Consider the following 27,544-nt stretch of genomic DNA (forward strand, 5'->3'; position numbering starts at 1 on the left):
GCCAAGTCTTAATGCTATGTATGTTTTTGTAGGTATTTGTTAGTGCTTTAATTCAATACTAACAAGTAATTGTTTAAATGCATCTTTCATTAAAATAATTGATTAGTGTTTGGTAAAGGAGTCACAGCCAGTTAAAGGCCCAGTGCAGTCAAAAACATGATGTTTCTGTGTTACTGTATATTATATACATTACCAGTCAAAAGTTTAAACACACCTACTCATTCAAGGGTTTTTCTATATTATTACTATTTTCTACATTGTAGAATAATAGTGAAGACATCAAAACTATGAAATAACACATATAGAATCATGTAGTAACCAAAAAAAAGTGTTAAAGAAATCAAAATATATTTGATATTTGATATTCTTCAAAGTAGCCACCCTTTGCCTCAATGACAGCTTTGCACATTCATAGCATTCTCTCAACCAGTTTCATGAGGTAGTCACCTGGAATTTATTTCAATTAACAGGTCTGCATTTTAAAGGTTACTTAGTGGAATTCCTTTCCTTCTTAATCTGTTTGAATGAATCAATCAGTTGTGTTGTGAGGTCAGGGTGGTGTACAGAAGATAGCCCTATTTGGTAAAAGACCAAGTCCATTTTATGGCAAGAAATCATACAAATTTTATTGGTCACATACACATGGTTAGCAGATGTTAATGCGAGTGTAGCGAAATGCTTGCGCTTCTAGTTCCGACCATGCAGTAATATCTAACAAGTAATCTAACAATTTCACAACAACTACCTTTTACACACAAGTGTAAAGGAATGAGGAAGAATATGTACATATAAATATATGGATGAGCGAATTGCCGAACGGCATAGGCAAAACACAGTAGATGGTATAGAGAACAGTATATACATATGATATGAGTAATGTAGGGTATTATATAAAGTGGCATTGTTTCAAGTGACTAGTGATACATTTATTACATCCAATTTTTAATTATTAAAGGGGCTAGAGATTTGAGTCAGTATGTTGGCAGCAGCCACTCAATGTTAGTGATGGCTGTTTAACAGTCTGATGGCCTTGAGATTGAAGCTGTTTTTCAGTCTCTCGGCCCCAGCTTTGATGCACCTGTACTGACCTCGCCTTCTGGATGATAGCGGGGTGAACAGGCAGTGGCTCGGGTGGTTGCTGACCTTGATGATCTTTTTGGCCTTCCTGTGACATCGGGTGGTGTAGGTGCACTGGAGGGCAGGTAGTTTGCCCCCGGTGATGCGTTGTGCAGACCTCACTACCCTCTGGAGAGCCTTACAGTTGTGGGCGGAGCAGTTGCCGTACCAGACGGTGATAAAGCCCGACAGGATGCTCTCGATTGTGCATCTGTAGAAGTTTGTGAGTGTTTTTGGTGACAAGCCAAATTTCTTCAGCCTCCTGAGGTTGAAGAGGTGCTGTTGCGCCTTCTTCACCACGCTGTCTGTTAGGGGTGGACCATTTCAGTTTGTCAGTGATGTGTATGCCGAGGAACATGAATCTTTCCACCTTCTCCACTACTGTCCCGTCGATGTGGATAGGGGGGTGCTCCCTCTGCTGTTTCCTGAAGTTCACAATCATCTCCTTTGTTTTGTTGATGTTGAGTGTGAGGTTATTTTCCTGACACCACACTCCGAGGGCCCTCGCCTCCTCCCTGTAGGCTGTCTCGTCGTTGTTGGTAATCAAGCCTAGGTATTCCTCTTGTCCAGATGGGTTAGGGAAGTGTGCAGTGTGATTGCGATTGCGTCGTCTGTGGACCTATTGGCGCGGTAAGCAAGTTGGAGTGAGTCTAGGGTGTCAGATAGGGTGGAGGTGATATGATCCTTGACTAGTCTCTCAAAGCACTTCATGATGACGGAAGTGAGTACAACAGGACGATAGTCGTTTAACTGCAGACTGGGATAGGGATTTATTAAATATGTCCGTAAACACAGCAGCCAGCTGGTCTGTAAGCAAATAAGCAAAGAGAAACGACGGTGCATCATTACTTTAATTTCAAGAACTTCGAAAGTTTCTTCAAGTGCAGTCGCAAAAAACAACGAGCACTATGATGAAACTGGCTCTCATGAGGACTGCCACAGGAAAGGAAGACCCAGAGTTGCCTCTGCTGCAGAGGATACGTTCATTTCAGTTAACAGTCTCAGACTGCGTGAATCAGGCCTTCATGGTCAAATTGCTGCAAAGAAACCACTACTAAAGGACACCAATAAAAAGAAGAGACTTGCTTTGGCCAAGAAACACGAACAATCGACATTTGACTGGTGGAAATCTGTCCCATGGTCTGATGAGTCCGAATTAGATTTTTAGTTCCAAGCACCATGTCTTTGTGAGATGCAGAGTAGGTGAACGGATGATCTCCACATGTGTGGTTCCCACTGTGAAGCATGGAGTAGGAGGTGGTGTGATGGTGCTTTGCTGGTGACACTGTCAGTGATTTATTTAGAATTCAAGGCACACTTAACCAGCATAGCTACCACAGCATTCTGCAGCGAGACGCCATCCCATGTGGTTTGCGCATAGTGGGACTATCATTTGTTTTTCAACAGGACAATGACCCAACACACCTCCAGGCTGTGTAAGGGCTATATGACCAAGAAGGAGAGTGATGGAGTGCTGCAGCAGATGACCTGGCCTCCACAATCACCCAACCTCTACCAAATTGAGATGTGTTTTTGATGAGTCGAACCACAGAGGGAAGGAAAAGCAGCCAACAAGTGCTCAGCATATGTGGGAACTCCTTCAAGACTGTTGGAAAACCATTCCAGGTGAGCTGGTTGAGAGAATGCCAAGAGTGTACAAAGCTGTCATCAAGGCAACGGGTGGCTACTTTGAAGAATCTAAAATATATTTAGATTTTCACCAGGCGGTAAATTTGTTAATAGACCAATAAAAAAGAGAATTCCAAACCTCTGTGCCAATAAAAGCTAGTTTACAATTTCCCCCTCTTGCTTGAGAAATTGCTCTTTGCAAAAAAAAAAGTATACCATTATAATTGGTATACTGGATCCCGGACTTCCTGACAGGCAGACCACTGGCTGTGAGGATTGGCAACAACACCACCTCCACACTGACTCTTAACACAGGGGCCCCCAGGGGTGTGTCCTCAGCACTCTGCTATACTCCCTGCTCACCCACGACTGCATGGCTTTGCACGACACAAACTCCATCAAGTTTGCTGACAACACCACAGTTGTAGGCCTGATAACCAACAACAAGTCAGCCTATAGGGAGGAGGTAAGTGAACTGGCATTGTGGTGCCAGGACAACAACCTCTCCCTCAACGTCGGCTGAACAAAGGAGTTGATTGTTGACTTCAGGAAGCAGAAGAAAGATCATGTCCCAATCCACATCAAGTAGTAGAGCGAATCAGCAGTTAAGTTCTTTGGCGTCCACATCACTGAGGACTTGACATGGACCAACATGCTTGTCAAGAGGGCACAACAGTGACGTTACTTCCTAAGGCAGCTGATGAAATTCAGCATGCCACCACGGGTCCTCTCCAAATACTACAGCTGCACCATCAAGAGCATCCTGACTGAGCATCCTGATTGCTCTGTCCACAACCGCAAGGCCCTTCAGCGGATGGTGAAGAAGGCCCAGTACATGACTGGGACCATGCTGCCACCCATCCAGTACATCTACTTGAAATGGTGCCTGAGGAAGTCCCGCAGCATCATCAAGGACCCCGCACAGACCAGCCAAAAGCCCAAACTAGACACTCTAATGTACTTGTCCTCTTGCTCAGTTGTGCACTGTGGCCTCCCACTTCTCTTTCTATTCTGGTTAGAGCCAGTTTGCGCTGTTCTGTGAAGGGAGTAGTACACAGCATTGTACCAGATCTTCAGTTCCTTAGCAATTTCTCGCATGGAATAGCCTTCATTTCTCAGAACAAGAATAGACTGATGAGTTTCCCCAGAAAGTTCTTTGTTTCTGACCATTTTGAGCCTGTGATCGAACCCACAAATGCTGATGCTCCAAATACTCAGCTAGTCTAAAGGCGGCCAGTTTTCAGTTTTCAGCTGTGCTAACATAATTGCAAAATCGTTTTCTTATGATAAATTTGCCTTTTAAAATGACAAACTTGGATTAGCTAACACAACGTGCCATTGGAACACTGGAGTGATGGTTGATGATAATGGGCCTCTGTACAGTGACTTGCGAAAGTATTCTCCCCCTTGGGATTTTTCATATTTTGTTACCTTATAACCTGGAATTAAACACATTTACACAACATGCCTACCACTTTGAAGATGCCAAATATTTATTGTGAAACAAACAAAAAATAAGACAAAAAAAACTGAAAACTTGAGCATGCATAACTATTCGCCCCCTCAAAGTCAATACTTTGTAAAAGCCAGCTTTTGCAGAATTACAGCTACAAGTCTCTTGAGTTATGTCTCTATAAGCTTGGCACATCTAGCCACTGGGAATTTTGCCCATTCTTCAAGGCAAAACTGCTCCAGTTCCTTCAAGTTGGATGGATTCCACTGGTGTACAGCAATCTTTAAGTCATACCCCAGATTCTCAATTGGATTGAGGTCTGGGATTTGACTAGACCATTCCAAAACATTTAAATGTTTCCCCTTAAACCACTCGAGTGATTCTTAGCAGTATGCTTAGGGTCAATGTCCTGCTGGAAGTTGAACCTCCGTCCCAGTCTCAAATCTCTGGAAGACTGAAACAGGTTTCCTTCAAGATTTTCCCAGTATTCTGCGCCATCATTCATTCAATTCTGACCAGTTTGATGCTGCCACCACCATGCTTCACAGCAGGGATGGTATTCTCGGGGTGATGAGAGGTGTTGGGTTTGCGCCAGACATAGCGTTTTCAGTGATGGCCAAAAAGCTCAATTTTAGTCTCATCTGACCAGAGTACCTTCTTCCATATTTTTGGGGAGTCTCCCATATGTGTTTTGGAACCAAATGTGTTTGCTTATTTATTTCTTTAAGCAATGGCTTTTTTTCTGTCCACTCTTCCATAAAGCCCAGCTCTGTGGAGTGTATGGCTTAAAGTGGTCCTATGGACAGATACTCCATTCTCCCCTGTGGAGCTTTGCAGCTCCTTCAGGGTTATCTTTGGTCTCTTTGTTGTCTGATTAATGCCCTCCTTGCCTGGTCTGTGAGTTTTGGTGGGCGGCCCTCTCTTGGCAGGTTTGTTGTGGTGCCATATTCTTTCCATTTGTTAATAACAGATTTAAAGGTGCTCTGTGGGATGTTCAAAGTTTCTGATATTTTTTATAACCCAACCCTGATCTGTACTTTTCCACAACTTTGTCCCTGACCTGTTTGGAGAGCTCCTTGGTCTTCATGGTGCCGCTTGCTTGGTGGTGCCCCTTGCTTAATGGTGTTGCAGACTCTGGGACCTTTCAGAACAGGTGCGTATATACCGAGATGATGTGACAGATCATATGACACTTAGATTGCACACAGAAGGACTTTATTTTTAACTAATTATGTGACTTCTGAAAGTAATTGGTTGCACCAGCTCCTATTTAGGGGCTTCATAGCAAATGGGGTGAATAGATGTGCATGCACCACTTTTCCATTTTCCATTTTTTAAATTTAATTTCACCAATTTGGACTATTTTGTGTATATCCATTACATGAAATCCAAATAACAATCCATTTAAATTACAGGTTGTAATGCAACAAAATAGGAAAAACGGGGATCAATACTTTTGCAAGGCACTGTAGATATTCCATAAAAAATACATCTACCGTTTCCAGCAACAATAGTCATTTACATCATTAACAATATCTACACTGTATTTCTGATCAATTTTATGTGATTTTAAATGGACAAAAACATGATGCTTTTCTTTCAAAAACAAGGAAATGTCTAAGTGACCCCAAACTTTTGAACGGTAGTGTACACTCATCCACATACATGGAGTATACCAAACATTAAGAACATGCTCTTTCCATGACATACTGGGGATGGGGAGCGTTGCTGCACGGCTATTTTCAGGTCTCTCCAGAGATGTTGAATTGGGTTCAGCCACTCCGGCGTTGTCGTGGCTGTGTACTTAGGGTCATTGTCCTTTTGGAAGGTGAACCTTTGCCAGGTCTGAGGTCCTGAGCGCTCTGGAGCAGGTTTTCATCAAGGATCTCTCTGCACTTTGCTCTGTTCACCTTTCACTTGATCCTGACTAGTCTCCCAGTCCCTGTGACTGACAAACATCCCCACAGCATGATGCTGCCACCACCATGCTTCACCGTAGGGATGGTGCCAGGTTTCCTCCAGATGTGATGCTTGGCATTCAGACCAAAGAGTTCGATCTTGGTTTCATCAAACCAGAGATTCTTGTTTCTCATGGTCTGAGAGTCCTTAGGTGCCTTTCCACAAACTCCAAGCGGGCTGTCATGTGCCTTTTACCGAGGAGTGGCTTCCGTCTAGCAACTCTACCATAAAGGCCTGATTGGTGGAGTGCTGCAGAGATGGTTGTCCTTCTGGAAGATTCTCCCATTTCCACAGAGGAACACTAAAGCTGTGTCAGAGTGACCATCGGGTTCTTGGTCACCTCCCTGACCAAGGCCCTTCTCCCCCGATTGCTCAGTTTGGCTGGGCGGCCAGCCCTAGGAAGGGTCTTGGTGGTTCCAAACTTCTTCCATTTAAGAATGATGGAGGCCACTGTGTTCTTGGGGACCTTCAATGCTGCAGAAATGTTTTGGTACCCTTTCCCAAATCTGTACCTCGACACAAGCCTATCTCGAAGCTTTATGGACAATTCCTTCGGCCTCATGGCTTGCTTTTTGATCTGACATGCACTGTCAACTGTGGGACCTTATATAGACAGGTGTATGTGCGCCTTTCCAAATCATGTCCAATCATTTGAATTTACCACAGGTGGACACCAAATGAAGTTGTAGAAACCTCAAGGATGATCAATGGAAACAGGATGCATCTGAGCTCAATTGAGTGTCATAGCAAAGGGTCTGAATACTTATGTAAATAAGGTCTGTTTTTAATTTTGTATAAATTTGCAACAATTTCTAAAAACCTGTTTTCACTTTGTCATAATTTTTAAAATAAAATTATTTCACCTTTATTTAACCAGGTAGGCTAGTTGAGAACAAGTTCTCATTTGCAACTGCGACCTGGCCAAGATAAAGCGTAGCAATTCGACACATACAACAACACAGAGTTACACATGGAATAAACAAAACACAGTCAATAATACAGTAGAACAAAAGAAAACAAAAAGTCTATATACAGTGAGTGCAAATGAGGTAAGTTATGGAAATAAATAGGCCATGGTGGCGAAGTAATTACAATATAGCAATTAAACACTGGAATGGTAGATCGGCAGAAGATGAATGTGCAGGTAGAGATACTGGGGTGCAAACTAACAAAATAAATAAATACCAGTATGGGGATGAGGTAGGTAGATAGCCTATCTGTTAAACAGCCCATCTATGTACAGGTGCAGCAAACTGCTCTGACAGCTGGTGCTTAAAGCTAGTGAGGGAGATGTGAGTCTCCAGCTTCAGAGATTTTTGCAATTCATTCCAGTCATGGGCAGCAGAGAACTGGAAGGAAAGACGACCAAATGAGGAATTGGCTTTGGGGGTGACCAGTGAGATATACCTGCTGGAGCGCGTGCTACGAGTGGGTGCTGCTATGGTGACCAGTGAGCTGAGATAAGGTAGGGCTTTACCTAGCAGAGACTTGTACGAGTATGAAGCGAGGGCCAACCAACGAAAGTGCACAGGTTGCAGTGGTGGTTAGTATATGGGGCTTTGGTGACAAAAGGGATGGCACTGTGATATACTGCATCCAGTTTGTTGAGTAGAGTGTTGGAGGCTATTTTATAGATGACATCACCGAAGTCGAGGATCGGTAGGATGGTCAGTTTTACGAGGGTATGTTAGGCAGCATGAGTGAAGGATGCTTTGTTGCGATATAGGAAGCCGATTCTAGATTTATTTTTGGATTGGAGATGCTTAATGTGAGTCTGGAAGGAGAGTTTACAGTCTAACCAGACACCCAGGTATTTGTAGTTGTCCACATATTCTAAGTCAGAACCGTCCAGAGTAGTGATGCTGGACGGGCGGGTGCGGGAAGTGATCGATTGAAAAGCATGCATTTAGTTTTACTTGCATTTAAGAGCAGTTGGAGGCCATGGAAGGAGAGTTGTATGGCATTGAAGCTCGTCTGGAGGTTAGTTAACACAGTGTCCAAGGAGGGGCCAGAAGTATACATAATGGTGTCGCCTGCGTAGAGGTGGATTCGAGAATCACCAGCAGCAAGAGCGACATCATTGATGTATATAGAAAAGAGAGTCGGCCCGAGAATTGAACCCTGTGGCACCCCCATAGAGACTGTCAGAGGTCCGGAAAACAGGCCCTCCGATTTGACACACTGAACTCTATCAGAGAAGTAGTTGGTAAACCAGGCGAGGCAATTAACTTGGCTTTAGAAGACCTTAGAAAGACAGGGTAGGATAGATATAGGTCTGTAGCAGTTTGGGTCTAGAGTGTCACCCACTTTGAAGAGGGGGATGACCGCAGCAGCTTTCCAATATTTGGGAATCTCAGACGATACGAAAGAGAGGTTGAACAGGCTAGTAATTGGGGTTGCAACAATTTCGGTAGATAATTATAGAAAGAGAGGGTCCAGATTGTCTAGCCCGGCTGATTTGTAGGGGTCCAGATTTTGCAGCTCTTTCAAAACATCAGCTATCTGGATTTGGGTAAAGGAGAAATGGAGGGGGCTTTGGCAAGTTGCTTTGGGGGGTGCCGGGCAGTTGACCGGGGTAGGGGTAGCCATGTGGAAAGCATGGCCAGCCGTAGAGAAATGCTTATTGAAATTCTCAATTATGGTGGATTTATCGGTGGTGACAGTGTTTCCTAGCCTCAGAGCAGTGGGCAGCTGGGAGGAGGTGCTCTTATTCTTCATGGACTTTACAGTGTCCCAGAACTTTTTTGAGTTAGTACTACAGGATGCACATTTCTGTTTGAAAAAGCTTGCCTTAGCTTTTCTAACTGCCTGTGTCTATTTGTTCCTAACTTCCCTGAAAACTTGCATATCACGGGGGCTATTCGATGCTAATGCAGAACGCCACAGGATGTTTTTGTGCTGGTCAAGGGCAGACAGGTCTGGCGTGAACCAAGGACTATATCTATTCCAGGTTCTACATTTTTTGAGAGGGGCATGCTTATTTAAGATGGTGAGGAAGGCACTTTTAAAGAATAGCCAGGCATCATCTACTGACGGGATGAGGTCAATGTCATTCCAGGATACCCCGGCCAGGTCGATTAGAAAGGCCTGCTCGCAGAAGTGTTTCAGGGTGCATTTGACAGCGATGAGGGGTGGTCGTTTGGTCGCAGACCCATTACGGATGCAGGCAATGAGGCAGTGATCGCTGAGATCTTGATTGAAAACAGCAGAGGTGTATATGGAGGGCAAATTAGTTAGGATGACATCTATGAGGGTGCCCGTGTTTACTGATTTGGGGTTGTACCTGGTAGGTTCATTGATAATTTGTGTGAGATTGAGGGCATCAAGCTTAGTTTGTAGGATGGCCAGGGTGTTAAGCATGTCCCATTTTAGGTCACCTAGTAGCACGAGCTCAGAAGATAGATGGGGGGCAATCAGTTCACATATGGTATCGAGGGCACAGCTGGTGGCAGAGGGAGGTCTATAGCAAGCGGCAACAGTGAGAGACTTGTTTCTGGAAAGGTGAATTTTTAGAAGTAGAAGCTCAAATTATTCGGGTACAGACTTAGATAGCCTGCAGAGTTCTGTCTTACTATCTTTGCAGTACATTGCAACACCGCCCCCTTTGGCAGTTCTATCTTGGCGGAAAACGTTATAGTTAGCAATGGAGATTTCAGCGTTTTTGTTGTTTTCCTAAGCCAGGATTCAGACACGGCTAAGACATCTGGGTTGGTAGAGTGTGCTAAAGCAGTGAGTAAAACAAACTTAGGGAGTAGGCTTCTAATGTTAACATGCATGAAACGAAGGCTTTTACGTTTACAGAAGTCAACAAATGAGAGCACCTGGGGGGTGGGAGTGGAGATAGGCACTGCAGGACCTGGATTAACCTCCACATCACCAGAGGAACAGAGGAGAAGTAGGATAAGGGTACGGCTAAAGACTATACGAACTGGCCGTCTAGCACGTTCAGAACAGAGAGTAAAAGGAGCAGGTTTCTGGGCACGATAGCATAGATTCAAGGCATAGTGTACAGACAAAGGTAAGGTAGGATGTGAGTACATTGGAGGTAAACCTAGGCATTGAGTAATGAAGAGAGAGATATAGTCTCTAGAGATGTTTAAATCAGGTGATGTCATCGCATATGTAGGAGGTCGAACAACATGGTTGGTTAAGTCATATTGAGCAGGGCTAGAGGCTCTACAGTGAAATAAGACAGTAATCACTAACCAGGACAGTAATGGACAAGGCATATTGATATTAGAGAGAGGCATGCATAGCCAAATGAACATATGGGTCCAGTGAGTGGTTGGGCTGGCTGGGGACACGGCGATTCAGACAGTTAGCAGGCTAACAAGCTAACAGTTAGTAGGCCGGAGCTAAACAAGCTAGCAGCTAGTAGACCAGGGCAAGCTAGCAGTTAGCAGGCTGGGTTAGCAAGCATGGGGTATTGTGTGTTGATTGCTGAGGATTTTTTATTTATTTAATCCATTTTAGAATAAGGCTAAATGTAACACGTAACAAAATGTGGAAAAAGTCAAGGGGTCTGAATACTTTCCGAAGGCACTGTAGTTCAGTACAGTAAAGAACAATACTTTAAATTACTGTACTCTACTCTAGTGTGCTCTATTATATTAAAACCCTACTTTACAGTACTGTATTGTACTGCCCAATACTAAACTCTACTTTCTTTACTCTACTGACTGGCTCAAATTCGGACTGACCAAATTTCAACTACTTTTCAACTTCCATGGACGTCTGGTGACAGTAGGTGCTCAGTGGGTGAGAGGGCTGGTTACAGTAAAAGGCAAGAGAGGGGGGCTCATGTGTAGGTGTCAGTAAGAGCCGGGAGAAGTGACATTAGCTGGAGAGAGAGTGAGAAGAGAGAAAATAATCATTTTCCTTCATTCAAGAACACTTTTCTATGGTCAAGAACATGTTTGCCGTTCATTCTAGATAGAACACTTGTTCCTTTATTCTAGAACACTTTGTCCCTACGCTCTAGTTTATAGAACACCCTTTTAATTTAGAGCAGCTGCTTAACATGACATAATTGCCTCAGGTTAAAGGTCATCCATTCAACATAGCTTAGTTTAACCTTCCTCACTTACAAGGGCAGGAGTATCTATCTGAAAACAGAGAAGAAGTGGATTGGCAATGCTGTCCTTAGACTGTTTTGTTGTTTAGGCATGAACCTAAAAATCTCAGGCTGGCACCTAGGCTTCAGTTCAGTTGCTACAAGTCTGCAATACCAACAAAGCATCTGGATTCAACAACAAACTTTTCCCTTTACCGGCCTTCATTTAAAACGGCTGTTGGCGTTCATTTAAGCTGCGGTTCCACGGCTGCTGCCAATGTGAGAGTTATGAATGGGGAAGCGCGTACACACACACAATAAACTCAGGGTCTACTGAAGGATGTTAATCTGTTATCTCAAATTACATACACACAGGAATTCATACACTCCTTAAAGAGAGACACACACACACACCTCTGTAATGGAGATGCCTCCCTTCCACAGCTCAGCACAGAGAGGAAGTGGATTTCTGAAGAAATGCTTCCTAAAATCAAGTAAACGTGACACCTAGTATTTTAACAGAAACACTGCTGTTCTCGCTGTTATACATTGAATGTGCAAAACATTAAGGACACCTGCTCTTTCCATGACATAGACTGACCAGGTGAATCCAGGTGAAAGCTATGATCCCTTAGTGATGTCACTTGTTAAATCCACTTCAATCTGTGTAGATGAACGGGAGGAGACAGGTTAAAGAAGGATTATTAAGCCTTGAGACAGTTAAGACATGGATTGTGTATGTTTGCAATACAGAGTAGGAGCCAGGCGCATCGGTTTGTGTCAAGAACTGCAACGGGGATGGGTTTCCAAGCTCAACAGTTTCCCGTCTGTATCAAAAATGGTCCACCACCCATAGGACATCCAGCCAACTTGACACAACTGTGGGAAACAATGTAGTCAAATATGGGCTAGCTTCCCTATGGAACGCTTTCGACACCTAGTCGAGTCCATGCCCTGATAAATTGAGGAATGTTCGGAGGCCAAAAAGGGGGTGCAACTCAGTATCAGAAAGGTGTTTCTAATGTTTTGTACACTCCGTGTATAACCCTTTCAGGGTAGTCATAGGTAAAACACCTACTGGGTTCACACACACTTCTGCTTTCCTAATGTTCAAACTACTATTAAAAAGATCAACGTAAAAACATTTTGTTATCTTAACCCTTTTTGGAGGACTGAGGGGAAAGGTCTTTAAGCGCAAAAGCAAAAACGCAGCGGAACAGTACAAGCGCAGTCATTGTGTTTTCATTTGAAGAGAGAGAACTTGTGAATTGTACATTTAATATTTTTTATGGATTGTACCTTTAACATTTCTATGTTCAACATGTCAGCATCTCTGAAATGCTGTGGTCTGTGACTGGTAATAGGAGCTGTTAGGTGATCCTCAGCAGAGGTGAAATGGCTGAATGGACATTTGGATTTCACTGCATCATCCCCTCAGCATCCTCCACAAAGACACAATTACTGGACACCAGGGAGAAAAGGATGGAGATTGGATGACCACAACGCAGTCAATCTGTCATCAAAACTGCATGCAACCTTTCACTTCAGCTAACACTAGGCTACATTCATGATATACACTGAGTACTCAAAACACATCAGTATAGATTAGATTTTTTTATTTAACCTTTAATTAGATGAAGGGGAGGAGTCAATTTAAAGGATTTTTAAGCCTTGAGACAATTAAGACATGGATTGAGCGTGTGTGCCATTCAGAGGGTGACTGGGCAAGACAAAATATTTAAGTGCCTTTGAACGACATATGGTAGTAAGTGCACCGGTTTAAGTCAAGAACAGCAACGCTGCTGTTTTCCACTCTCAACAGTTTCCCCATGTGTATCAAGAATGGTCCACCACCCAAAGGACATCCAGCCAACATGACACAACTATGGGAAGCATTGAAGTCAACATGGGCCAGCTTCCCTGTGGAATGCTTTTGACACCTTGTAGAGTCCATGCCCAGACGAATTGAGTCTGTTCTGAGGGCAAAAGGGTGGGTGGGGGGGGTGCAACACAATATTAGGAAGGTGTTCGTAATGATCGGTATACTCAGTGTAATAATGTAACTGTTGTGTGTGTTTAGCCTTTTCCAGATTCTGAATAACACTCAGGTCTTACTCGCTACTCCGTTATTGCTTAGTGTTTGAGAGAGAGGAGGTGAGATAGACTTACTGGAATCTCAACTGTGACATCATCAAAAGTCCTCTTCAGCAGGCCCGAATATGTTCAAATCCATCCTCTGGCCCCTTTTACAAATCCTTCTTTGGAGTGATCACTTACCTAACATAACTGAATTGGCTAAAGTTTACGCTTAGACCAAACCAGTCATGTCAGATTAGTGATGATTACTTACTTCAAAAGGAAGAAGGCAGAACAGAGAGATGCATTTACCAAGTACTGGAAGAGGGCCTCTCCTTCTCTCTGGTCAGCGTTGCAGAAGGAAGGGGATATTGATGGCTTTTTATTTCTCTGCTTGGCTAGGGTTCACTTTATTTCAGTGATTTCGGAAGTGTGAGGACACTGGCGTAAACACTGGAAGCGCAGTGTAAACTAGGCCTTCCTGTTGTCTCTGTTACTCTGGGAGAATTTGGACAGGGAATGCGTGTCTCTCCGCTCAGCTCTGGCTGAGACATACTTGCATAAATAAACAGGAATAAACATGGTTCTCCCTTCCCCATTCTCGCTATGTCCTTGGTCTGTGACCTCTCAACCAGCGTGCGTACACACACAGATAGGAGCGTCCCTGTACACCGCAGACTCCAACAGGCATTCACACAACCCTTGACACTATGTGCTCTGTCAGATAACGCCCCTAGTAACTCTAACATTACCAGGCCAAATCTAAACAACTAAGCACTCAATGGATCCAATATACAACACACTGAAATCAGCAAAGAATTATGAAAGAAAGCTCAACAGTTGATCAGTTGTTATGGCGCCATCTTCACCAATATCTTATACCACAGCTCTTCACAGGGAAAATCTATGTTGATCACGTCTGCCGGCGATGTATCAGACCATGGTTACACTGTGCCAAGTTGCAAACCCGTATGCTGGCTCGGGTATAGAGCAGCTGGGACGACAAGAATGTCATGGGTTGTCATACCATGGGTTTGAACAGCGGCGAACCGTGACTATAGGACCTAGGCATTCAGAGGGACCAAAAATATTCTAATACTTTGTATCCCCCCCAAAAATGATCAAGAACAGAAAACATAGCATCACTTGATGCGTCCGATATTATATATTCTGTAGTCGGGCCCTTTTAGTTCTAGTGAAGGAGGAGCAATGCTTTTTAATGACATTATGAAACAAACAGGCCGTGCTTCAGGCTGCCACACACACAGAGATAGAACCGGCATGGACACAACACGTGACACCCAGCATAAAATAATGCGACCAGCAAAACAAAAAACACACTGTTTACACAACCTATGGTAGCATAACACCACCATCACCAATAGTGACAACCCGTCATTCAGGGCAGGGCCCCACCTGTTTTTTTTTGGGGGGGGGGGCTTGCCTGTTTTGCATGTTATTGTGGCATTAATATGTTATTGTGGCATTAATATGTGTCACATATCAATTTGCAAACAATGTAAAAAATAAGATATATCATTGAGTTAATAAAGCTGCATACAAACATGGTCTCTTTTTTGTTTTCTTGAGTAAGGCAGCTCCAAAATGCATGTGTTTCAACCTAGCTCAGTGCTTTCTGTGGTAGTGGGGCAAGCCAGCAGAAAATACAGAGCGTTGCACTGTGATTGGCTCAGTGTTTTGTCACTCGTGGGGACTTTATGTCACTGCCAAGTGTAAGAGCAGACCTTGAAAATTCTAGCCATTCGGATGTTACATTAGATGTGCCCATCCAAGAAAACTCAAGGTCATTGGCCACAGATAAAATGACGTCAAATCACGTTATATAGCTTAGTAGCTTTGATCGGACTGATCATGTCAATCATACTTTCACAATCTTAGCTAGCAGTCATCATCATGAATCAAGTCGACAATCTACTGGCAAATCCTTTTTAATCCTTGTCAAATTAAGATAAATAATGAAGAGAAATTACAGATCAAATGTATCGGTGCTCATCGGCCATTGGACAAATTACGCAACAAATTACACAACAAATTGGAAATCGCAAATTCAACGAGTGGTTTGGAAGGATTCAGTGACAGTGGCTGTGTGGTCCCAAATCTGGGATTAAGAGGCACTTTTCCAAGTTTGAAATGATAAACATTCAACATTGGCCATGATGTCAATGAAGAATGATTTGTACCACGCTCAAAACAACTGTTAACTCGGAACTGTGAAGTCTTGAACTCTGAAGTCAAGTCAAGTTAACTGGGAAGTTGGGAATAAACAAGCTCTGACTGGGAAAATACATTTTGAACGGTCATCCAATTTGGAATTGTAAATCCAGTTGTTTTGAAAGCACCATAAATCCAGAGAATGACAGACTTTGATGACAAAATTTGCCCACAAAAGGACCGCCGCGCCACCTTCCTGTTCAAGTGAACACAGCACAACAAGGTGAGTCCAAAAATGTAACGTTATTGCATGCTGCTGCATAAATGATGTAATAATGCCAGGGAGATATGTATACTGCAGCTAAGGAAGTAATACTAGGTGTATGTTGTATAGTAAGATGTTAGTAGCCCATGTGCCTCACCCTAATAATTTGGTTTAATTACCCCTCTTAATTTCACGTATTGTTCTACTGTAGCCTATAATCTGTTTTAGAGAATTGTAATCATTGAATATTGTAAGAGCTTTAATTTTTTGCTTATATGCCCCCTTTATTTATCTTAAGGTTCTGACTTGGTGTACAAGGAAGAACACTATAAGAACGGCCCATGTTCTGAATTCTGTCACTGTACATTTCAAAAATGCTAAACAAATAGTTATACTGATTAACATCCATCCTAGCTCGCTCATAAATGTCTTAATCTAAATTATTGATTGCCACTTATCCGCTTGTCATCCCCTTATGCCATAGTTTGTACATCGCAACTGTCATTAGAAACCACATTTGTTTAATCAAGTCAGCCATATCAGCTGTTTTTTTTAAAGCAGTAAATGAGGCTGAATGAGCTGTTTCGGTGCCAGACAAGGCTCCACTGATAGCCAGGTGTAGCAGTGGTAAGATGTTGGGACTGCTGTTGGTACAGCTTTATGAAGGCCCTAACAGTTTGTGGGCACCGTTTGTCACCATTATAGTGCAATTAATGTATTGTTTAGTGTTGTGGCTTTGCTGGCATGCATCCAACTTGTTTTTTTGCCCCACCAAGATTTACATGCTAAAATCGCTACTGGTGACAACAACAAGTGTCACATCGAAGGTGACAGGTTTATGTTGCTGAAAGGACAGTGACCGTAATACCTGTGCACTCCATGGCGCTGAAGGAGAGACAGTTTTGGTAAAACACATAGACACGGCTGATAGACAGGTAACAGCAGTCACACAGAGCATGAAATAATTATAAAGAATAAGCAGCCCATTCACTCCAGTAGGCCCCATTAAATCATAACAATACAAAAGCACAACCATTTCATTTATAAAATGAAATGAACAAACCAGCTTTTACTTCCCATTGCAAATATATTTCCGTCACACTAACCAGTGATCTAAAGTTTAAATGGAACAATGTTTCACAGTCATTATTCACAAAGGGATACCTAACAGCAGGTGAGCTGCATAAAAAAAACAGTTCCACTCACCAGATGATAATTTGTAAACAAAGGTTGAAAGTGAATCTTGAAAAGGGTGTAGCTAACAAATTAGCTACAACATCCACCCTGAAGATGATAGCAGCTGCTGCTGCCGCCATCGCTATTGTCACAGTACTACAACACAAGCTAGCATTTTCATTATCACACTACAAGCTAGCTAACGATACTAGCATTAGCGTGGGAAAACTACTGCTTCCTCCACTGATTATTTTCTCTTGTGCTCTGTCGTTTACGTGTCTCTCCAACCCTGTTCCTGGAGAGCTACCGTCCTGTAGGTTTTCACTCCAACTCTAATCTAGCGTATTTTATTCTAATAATTTGCTGGTTTATAAACTGAATCAGGTAAATTACATCTGCCGTTGGAGTGTAAACCTACAGGAAGGTAGCTCTCCAGGAACAGGGTTGGAGAGCTCTGGCCTAGACACATTACTTTTCTGTTTTTTTGCCATTGTAAGTCAAAATGTGATTGGGTCATTCCACTGTCACACCAAATTCTGCTCCAATACAGTTGAATGGCAGAGGCCTTCTGTCCAACTTCTGAAAGCCTAGCCAATGGCTTGCTGAGCTAGCTAGATTTTTCTACCTAGAGACCACCAAAGAGAATCCTGATTATATATTTTTTTCTTTTTAGTATTAAGCCTTCTCTTTCCAATACAAACTGAAGAGATTAAATCAGAAGATCATTACAATTATTGTAAAGATGAAATATACATTTAAAAATATAAATATTATATATATATACAGTACCTCACTAAGCGCAAACCAGATTGTATGGCGTATCGCTGCAGAATGCTGTGGTAGCGCTGCTGATTACGTATTCCTTGAATTCCAAATGCATCATTGACAGTGTCACCAGCAAACCACCCCAACATCATCACACCTCTTCCTCCATGTTTCACGGTGGGAACCACACATGCGGAGATTATCCGTTCACCTACTCTGGTAACTCTACTGAATTTATCCTCTGCGGCAGAGGTATCTCTGGGTCTTCCTTTCCTGTGGCGGTCCTCATGAGAGAGTTTCAACATAGCGCTTGATGGTTTTTGTGACTGCACTTGAAGAAACCTTCAAAGTTCTTGAAATGTTCCTCATTGCCTACCTTCATGTCTTAAAGTAATGATGGACTATTATTTCTCTTTGCTTATTTGAGCTGTTCTTGCCATAATATGGACTTGGTCTTTCACCAAATAGGGCTATCTTCTGTATACCACCCCTACCTTGTCACAACACAACTGATTGGCTCAAACTCATTAAGAAGGAAAGAATTTCCACAAATTAACGTTTAACAAGGCACACCTGTTAATTGAAATGCATACCAGGTGACTACCCAGTGAAGCTGGTTGAGAGACTGCCAAGAGTGTGCAAAGCTGTCATCAAGGAAAATGGTGGCTACCTTGAAGAATATATATATATATATATATATATATATATATATATATATATATATATATATACACACACACACACACACATCCTTAGGCCTCGCGGTTCCCCACTGGGTTTTAATCTTCTTGGTTCACCTGAGGACTGGTTGCCAAATACTTGACCTGTGCTATAGAGATTATGATTGATGCTCTGATTTTCTTTGGAATCATCTGTGATCTGGTGTTTCTTTACACTGTAATAAGATGGTTTCAACCAGCATTTCAAAACAACAAAGGACCCTTGTACAGAAGTGGTACACTGACTGCAAATATCAGTCTCTGTCTGTGACCCAATGCAGCCCAAAGAACCCATAGCCACATTACACCATGCACAACAGTGTGTGGGTGTGTTTCTCTGAGTAAGAGCAACACAGCCTCGTCAGTTTCTGTAATATTTATTCAGATAGACGGAAGCTTGCAGCATTAACACGAGATAAGAGCCAAAACATTCTCATTAGTAACCTAAGGCAGTGTCATTAATTTCAGCAGTTCGATCAGTGGTCGAGTCTAAAGTGAAGGTATACGCGTATGTGTTTGATCAAAGAATGTCAACAACAAAGCAGCCCGACTCTAAAACTGTCCACCTGCTGAACACAGATGCAAACAGTCGGTAAATATGAAATTGACAGAACCTAAGTGTCCAATCGCAGGGTTGTTTGGGGTCGCGAATTGGAACAGGCTGCATTTCGCTGTACGGAGACCACCATGGCAACTTAGATTCAGATCACGTCATTTCTTCATCATAAATGTGCCAACTGAAGCAAATGATCATCAGATCAGAGTTTGACCCCAGTTCTAGCAATGCTGAATGGTTACAGTTTCATCGCTGCTCAATAGTCTAATCATAAATCACGCAGTCAACAATTTGATTTAGATGTTTTGTTGCATTTGGAGACCTTTGCCCACACCGTAACGTAAGAGCTGTCAAACTGATATTAGGCCTGGAAATAAGGCTATGGAAATCAATGGAGATAATGATAAATAATATACGGTTTAAAAGCCTAGAATTAACCAATAAAACATGCTGTTTGATATTGATGATGGTGATGATGTATATTATAGGTTCGATTGAAGAGCATAGCATCTGTATAAATATCATGTTCTCAGCCAAAGTAGATTACATCACTGTAGCATTCGCCACATGGAATTCGAAACCACTTCTATGCGTAAATATTGTCCAGTAATTGTATTAGGCTATTTGAAGACCTACCTTCTCTTGCTTTTAGCAGTACCGTATTGGCCACAATATTCTCCAGTTCCATCTAAAATTCTTAGATATTTGCTGAATAGATGAAAAAAAGAAATCGACAGCAACACCTCGCTCTTCACGGATGAATTGCTTTTCGTTTTATTCCAAATCCGAATAAAATGTATACATTTCAAACTCGTTCACGGTCTACACACTGGATAAAGGAGAAATCCTTGTCAAATTAACTAGGCATGGTTCATATCGTCGGCTCCGAATGCAGCGTTGGGGGGGCATTTCCATTCCAATTCCGAAGACCGTTGTGTTTCGTGCGTAATTTGGCGCGGAATCCCATCAAAGGATAGATCACGGTTGAGCCATCAATACAGCCCGAGACCACGGCAAGACCTACATCATTTAGTAACGCATTCCTAACAGCGGCTGAAGCACAGCACAGTAGCACTGGGGGGAGTTGGTGAAGTGTACTAGAACATCAAGGTGCTCCCCCTCTCGGTGCAAAGGCTTAATAAAAAAAATGGGCTTGTTTTTTTCTTTTGGTTTGGCCAACAATATCCCCCACGTTTGGCGAAGCTACAAGCAGTTTACCGCGTGTGTCTGGTCAATATTTCGGTTACATTTGGCAGGGGGGCTAAATGCACAGCCTATATAAATTGAGTGATTTGTAGTAGGGGTTCGCTAATCTTCAACCACCAAATTGGTTCCAATATTCCATTCCACCGCCCGTTGCACACACATCCATTCGGAATTGGCCCATGACGTATGTACGTTAATAGAGTATTGGTTTCCACTAACTTCTATATCCACAGTCAGATTCCACTGGCACAAAAGTCAAATTTGCAACAAAAATGTGCTTTTTTGTCTTCATTTAAGGTTAAGCATAAGGTTTGCAATTTTAAAAAGATACATTTAAGAAATGCGCAGGGTTTATTACTTGTGGTTAAAGACAGGTATTATCCTTTATATTGACCAGATACTCAAGTGGCCGCTCAAACATTGGAAATATTTTTTTTCAAAAATGGAAGTCAGTTGGGAGGAGTCAAGATCAGGTGGGACCATTCTAGCCAATGAGAGGGCAGATATCGGGTGAACAACAGGCACAACTCCGATATAAAGTTTTTTTTTTCTCAAAGTTGCCCGGAAGTCACATGTTCTGCGTATATCAGGACACTCATAACAACCTAAGCATAACGAAACTTATATTCGACCAAATAAGCCACACGTAGCAAATAAGCAATTCAATTTTTTTGTTCACCAAATTCAATACTCTCTCATTGACCTCCATACAAAAACTCCTCGCTTGATTAGTGAAGGGAAAAAAACGTCACCTGCTGGAGAAGACAGATTTTGGGCCCAGTTTTCCCTCTCCACCTCTTCCTCTCTGGTATAGACGCTAGTGACGACCATAGCGTATCCGTGTCTGGCTGTCATATGCTGTTTTTCATATGACATGGTTTGGATAACCTAACCTAGTTCTATTTAATTGACATAATTATGAAAATATGATGAAATACAAAATCGTATGATCTCATAGACCTACCAGTATTTATATATATATTATATATATATTTATATACCAATATTTATACCACTGGTGATGCTCTGCCTGTCTACAATAGGTTTATATACACTGAACAAAAATATAAATGCAACATGCAACAATTTCAAAGATTTTACTGAGTTACAGTTAATATAAGGAAATCAGTCAATTGAAATAATTAAGTAGGCCCTAATCTATGGATTTCACATGACTGGGAATCAGTGGTGTAAAAATACTTTAAAGTACTACTTAAGTCGTTTTGGGGGGGTATCTGTACATTACTATTTATATATTTTCCAACTTTTACTTCATTAAATTCCTAAAGAAAATCATGTAATTTTTACTCCATACATTTTCCCTGACACCCAAAAGTACTCCTTACATTTTGACAGAAAAATGGTCCAATTCACACACTTATCAAGAGAACATCCCTGGTCATCCCTACGGCCTCTGATCTGACGGACTCACTAAACACACATGCTTTGTTTGTAAATTATGTCTGAGTGTTGGAGTGTGCCCCTGGCTATATGTCAATAAAAATACAATAAAATTGTGCAGTCTGATTTGATTAATATAAGGAACTTGAAATTATTTACACTTTTACTTTTGATACTTAAGTACATTTTAGCAATTCCATTTACTTTTGATACTTAAGTATATTTAAAACCAAATACTTTTAGTCTTTTACTCAAGTATTATTTTATTTGGTGACTTTCACTTTTACTTGAGTTGTTGTCTATTAAGGTATCTTATGACGATTGAGTACTTTTACCACCACTGCTGGGAATACAGATATGCATAGATCAGAAAAACAGTTAGTATCTGGTGTGACCACCATTTGCCTCATGCAGCGCAACATAGAGTTGATCAGGCTGTTTATTGTGGCCTGTGGAATGTTGTCCCACTCCTCTTCAATGGTTGTACGAAGTTGCTGGATATTGGAGGGAACTGGAACACGCTGTTGTACACATCAATCCAGAGCATCCCAAACATGCTCAATTAGTGACATTGAAGTGCTTTGAAAGGCTGGTCATGGCTCACATCAACACTATCATGCCGGAAACCCTAGATCCACTCCATTTTGCATACCGCCCCAACAGATCCACGGATGATGCAATCTCAATCGCACTCCACACTGCCCTTTCCCACCTGGACAAAAGGAACACCTGTGTGAGAATGTTGTTCATTGACTACAGCTCAGCGTTCAACACCATAGTGCCCTCAACGCTCATCACTAAGCTAAGGACCCTGGGACTGTTCACCCACGAGTGCAAGGCCAAGCTCAACTCCAACACCATCATTAAGTTTGCTGACAACACAACAGTGGTAAGTCTGATCGCCAACAACAATGAGAGCCTATAGGGAGGAGGTCAAAGACCTGGCAGTGTGGTGCCAGGACAAAAACCTCTCCCTCAAAGTGAGCAAGACAAAGGAGCTGATCGTGGACTATAGGAAAATGAGGGCCGAACAGGCCCCCATTTACATCAATGGGGCTGAAGTGGAGCGGATTGAGAATTTCAAGTTCCTTGGTGTCCACATCACCGACAAACTAACATGGCCCAAACACACCAAGACAGTAGTGAAGAGGGCACGACAACACCTTTTCCCCCTCAGGAGAATTAAAATATTTGGCATGGATCCTCAAAAAGTTCTACTGCTGCACCATCGAGAGCATCCTGACCGGTTGCATCACCATCTGGTATGTAAGGCGCTACAGAGGGTAGTGCCCCCAGTACATCACTGGGGCCAAGCTTCCCATGCACATTGACTCGGTACAGGTACCCCCTGTGTATAGCCTCGTTTTTGTTAAATACATTTCTTGTGTTACTTTATTTTATTTAGTAAATATTTTCTTAACTCCATTGCTTGAACTGCATTGTTGGTTAAGGGCTTTTAAGTAAGCATTTCACGGTAAAGTCTACAACTCTTGTATTCGGCGCATGTGACAAATAAAATTTGATTTGATTTCTGGTGAGTATGCAGATGACTGAAGAACTGGAACATTTTCAGCTTCCGGGAATTGTGTAAAGATCCTTGAGACAAAGGTCCATGCATAATCATGCTGAAACATGAGGTGATGGTGGCGGATGAAAGGCACTACAATGGGCCTCAGGATCTCGTCACGGTATCGCTGTGAATTCAAATTGCCATCCATAAAATGCAATTGTGTTCGTTGTCCGTAGCTTGTGCCAGCCCATACCATAACCCCACCATGGGGCAGTCTGTTCACAACGTCACATCACAAATCGCTCTCCCACACAACACTATACATGATGTCTGCCATCTGCCCAGTACAGTGAAAACCGGATTCATCCATGAAGAGCACACTTCTCCAGCGTGCCAGTGGCCATCCAAGGTGAGAATTTGCCCACTGAAGTCAGTTACGAAGCCAAACTGCAGTCAGGTCAAGACCCTTGTGAGGACGACAAGCACGCAGATGAGCTTCCCTGAGACAGTTTCTGACAATTTGTGCATAAATTCTTGGGTTGTGCAAACCTAGTTTCATCAGCTGACCCGGTGGCTGGTCTAAGACAATCCTGCAGATGAAGAAGCTGGATGTGAAGGTCCTGGACTGGCATGGTTACACGTGGTCTGTGGTTGTGATGCTGGTTGGACGTACTGCCAAATTCTCAAAAACAATGTTGTTGGTGGCTTATGGTAGTGAAATGGACATTCAATTATTTGGCAACAGCTCTGGTGTAAATTCCTGTAGTCAATATGCCAATTGCACACTCCCTCAAAACTTGAGACATCTGTGGCAATATGTTGTGACAAAACTGCACATTTTAGAATGGCCTTTTATTGTTTACAGAACAAGGTGCATCTGTGTAATGAGCATGTTGTTTAATCAGCTTCTTAATATGACACACCTGTTAGGTGGATGGATTATCTTGGCAAAGGAGAAATGCCCACAAACAGTGATATAAACCAATTTGTGCACAACATTTGAGAGAAATACGCTTTTTGTGCATATGGACAATTTCTTGGATCCTTTATTTCAGCTCATGAAACATGGGACCAACACTTTGCCATCTTGGCAAAGGAGAAATGCTCACAAACAGGGATGTAAACAAATTTGTGAACAATTCAAAGAAATACACTTTAATACACTTTACATGTGTTTATATTTTTGATCAGTGTAGTTATTAGTTATTTGGGGAATTTGGCACCATCACCTGGGACACTAGGGGGAGTGTTTGTATTACCTCCACTCCCTTTTCTCCTTCTATTCATAACAGGAGAAACTATTGAGCAGTATGGTATAAAAAAAAACTAAAACATCAGTAGGCCTAATAACACAGAAAGAAGACAAGGGATCCAAATATGATCCAAATTCAGTCAATGTGCAACATGCTTGAAAGTTGAAAGGAACTCAACTACTGGGCGTGTTCGAGCAGATCAGATTTCTGCAGTCGGTGGCCATCGTTGATCACCAACTTTCAATGTGTGTTGCATTAGGCCATGGCCACATTACAATTTTGTGTCTGAAAATTCCATATGGACGCAATTCTTTTTTAAATAGGAGTCTTCTGTTACCGGATAAATGACACAGAGTTCCTGACCAAAAATTCACAAATTGTCCATCTTTTTAAGTATGCAACTAGACTGAACACATCTGAAAAAAGTGGAGATGAGTTGTATTTTTGACGGACAAAAATGGACAATGATGTATGTCATATGATTGCATCCATGTTCAAGTCTCAGTATTCCCATACCCTTTAGCCACCAACTGCACCCTGTAGCCACGGCCTGCATTGTGGGTGGCTCTATTGTCAACCAATTAGGGTGTTTTCGTTTGACCCACACTAATGTCCCACACAATGTCAATTGAACCTTGATTGTGGGAACCTTAAACAGTATACTTTCATATCAACTCCAAGTACAAAAACGACCCTTACTGTATGTACACTGTTTCACCACAGACTCAGCTGAAGAGGTTTACTGTGGCACAGCTTGCACCTGAACCATAACACTTCCTGAGCTAATTGAAACGCAACTGGTGAGGAAGTGTCATAGCTCCGTGGCAACCTGTGCCACAGTAAACATCACCCAGAGAATCTGTGTTAAAGCGGTTGCCTGGAGGAATGAACCAAAACTGTATTGCTTGATGAAGTAGAACAGTGTTACATTGTCATACGCAAGTAAAGAGTCCTGTTACAATTTCTACAAAGTGGACCTCCGTATTAAAATAAACACTTGGAAAACAAATCTTACCATTAGAGTTTAAGTCTGTTTACACAAACATAAAGAACCCATCGTTATGTGCTATTGACAAGTTATACGTTTTGTGGTATGAAAATCATATTTAATTGATTAATCGCATGAAATGTAGTCTTCCAGACAATTTCGTTTGTGTGGTCTACCCTCAATTCCTGCATTACGCCAGTCATTAAATCTAACAAAAATGCATCACATAAATCATTGCTTGCTTTTGCACCAATGAGCCATTATCAAAATGAAATCCGTACAGTATTTAGTGTGATGCTGCTTCCTCTATAAACCACACATTCTTCTCCCCATCGCCAAAATAATCCCGTATTCAACATAGAACTGGGAAGTCTAGTATAACAGAGGAAAATAGAACAGAAGTGCCTTCAGTATTCATCAAGATTATCTGCCTTGGGGATGGATAGGCCTCTGTCCTTCAGTGCGGTCACCTTGGCTTTCTCTGTCTCCTGCTTGGCTTGCTGTTGCAATCGCTGCTCCTCTAGGATCTCCTCTATAGAAACCTGCTGCAAGACTGTGTCACACGGCTTATCCATGTCCTAAAGAGGGAAACACCATATTAAACATACTGTAAACCTACATGTCACACATGTCCTACTGGAGAACAATCGCAGTGGCACACACATGTAAACCCCAGCAACTGATTATCATCAACTGTGTGATCAGTGTGTGAACCACGCAACTGAGGTGACAACTAAAGTTTCAGGCAAAATGAATCATGTGAGCATATTGGAAAACTGCTATAGACTCAATTAACTGGCCTAATCAACAGGCTACTTTAACACAAACACATTTCTATGTGTAGGCATACTGTACGAGGAAGGCTAAATAATCATTGATAAAGAACAAGAGGGTGGCATGGATGAATACTTACTATTTCACCAAGCAAAACAACGTTCTCTCCTCTCACAATGAAGATTCCTCTGGGGATGTCCCCAAACTTCTTGCCCACATGGATGCGCTCAACTGTTTGATGGAAAACTAGGTTGGCTGAAAGAGAGGTTAAGAGATGGTGCAGTTGATATAATTTTCCCTTTGATTGCCTGAATGTAGCTACTTGTGAATAGGTCACATTATTTCAAGGCTTACGTAGTAGGTATTTTAGTAAACTCAATTCCATCTCAATGTATGGAATATATCCATAGGGGATCTAAACTAGAGCTAACTTAGTATGCCAAGTGAACTAGTGTGTTTAAACTACTATAGAATTTGTTAGGTGGTTTATTTGCCATACCAAACTGGTCGATGCTTCTAAGAAACCCAATTAGCGTTCTTCCATCGCGAAGAAGTACAAGATGCTTTTCTGCAAGAGAAAAATGACTGTTTATAGTAGAGCGACAGCAAGCGGATACAAAGTATCCAATCGTTGTCCCCAACACTGAGTTTGGAGAATAAATAGTTACAAGAAGGGGTTTACAATATAACTGTAACTGTATCTAATAATCATGATCATCATCACTGTTTTCCGAAGGTTGGAAACAGTGCGGACTTGCTCACACTGCTGCCGTCACTCAGCCTAACATTCGCTATCCCTACTTACTGTCTATGTCATCAATGAGACTCGCGGTCCCTGGCATGTAGTTCATTGTGATCGTGTGTAGCTATCTCTGCGGTTAAATTGTAGCTAATCGCTGTGTATAAAATGTATTAAGCCATGAATCGTTCAAAATAAGATCAGAGTCTTAATAAGCATCTCTTCAGCAACACTAAAAAAGCACTTCCGGGTCACGGAATTTCCGATATTTTCATAACAAAAGTCCCCAACTTAGTAGTAGAAAGGTTCCAACAACCTGTATTCTCTCTACAGGAAGCACACTTGAAGTAATGCACGCTCGGGGAAAGACTTCCTGTCAAATATTAAACCCTTTAAGCACCAATAGCAAGGAACATTGGAATTTTTTTCATTCTATTTATTCTGATGATCTAATATAGATACACTACATGACAAAAAGTATGTGGACATCTGCTCATCTAACATCTAATTCCAAAATCATGGGCATTAATACGGAGTTGGTCCCCCCTTTACTGCTATAATAGTCTCCACTCTTTTGGGAAGGCTTTCCACTAGATGTTGGAACATTGCTGCGGAGACTTGCTTCCATTCAGCCACAAGAGCATTAGTGAGGTTGGACACTGATGTTGGGCGATTAGGCCTGGCTCACAGTCAGCGTTCCAATTCATCCCAAAGGAGTTTGATGGGGTTGAGGT

At 42.1% G+C, this 27,544-nt stretch overlaps 2 protein-coding genes across 3 annotated transcripts in view; both read right to left on the reverse strand.

Annotated features, from left to right (window-relative positions):
* The window catches only part of LOC109882842 (G protein-coupled receptor kinase 5-like), an 88,665-nt gene extending 68,622 nt beyond the window's left edge, over positions 1–20,043 (reverse strand). Inside the window, exon 1 of one of the 2 annotated variants that reach the window (XR_004205674.1) lies at positions 19,576–20,043. Coding sequence is in view for 1 of the 2 variants with exons in the window: in XM_031806051.1 (XP_031661911.1) it covers positions 19,576–19,627 (52 nt within the window). In the remaining variant the exon portion in view is untranslated. The remainder of the gene's footprint in view (positions 1–19,575) is intronic. The other variant, XM_031806051.1, reaches the window with a different exon arrangement.
* Positions 20,044–24,195: 4,152 nt separating this feature from the next.
* Positions 24,196–27,109, reverse strand: lsm1 (LSM1, U6 small nuclear RNA associated). The gene is made up of 4 exons (XM_020474944.2): positions 26,877–27,109; positions 26,571–26,639; positions 26,211–26,326; positions 24,196–25,875 (listed from the first exon to the last, which is right to left on the reverse strand). Exons 1-4 carry the CDS (start codon positions 26,920–26,922, stop codon positions 25,705–25,707), a joined length of 402 nt encoding a protein of 133 aa, XP_020330533.1. The 5' UTR covers positions 26,923–27,109; the 3' UTR covers positions 24,196–25,704.
* Between the last annotated feature and the right edge of the window lie 435 nt (positions 27,110–27,544).

This window comes from Oncorhynchus kisutch, linkage group LG3, assembly GCF_002021735.2.
Source record: "Oncorhynchus kisutch isolate 150728-3 linkage group LG3, Okis_V2, whole genome shotgun sequence".
NCBI lineage: Eukaryota > Metazoa > Chordata > Actinopteri > Salmoniformes > Salmonidae > Oncorhynchus > Oncorhynchus kisutch.

Excerpts from the sequence above, each read along its gene's own strand:
- lsm1 (XM_020474944.2), bottom strand. The coding sequence starts at position 26,922 with ATGAACTACATGCCAGGGACCGCGAGTCTCATTGATGACATAGACA. Across the intron at positions 26,640-26,876 it reads TCTCATTGATGACATAGACA|AAAAGCATCTTGTACTTCTT; the intron begins GTAAGTAGGGAT and ends TTTCTCTTGCAG. Across the intron at positions 25,876-26,210 it reads TTGTTTTGCTTGGTGAAATA|GACATGGATAAGCCGTGTGA; the intron begins GTAAGTATTCAT and ends TTCCCTCTTTAG.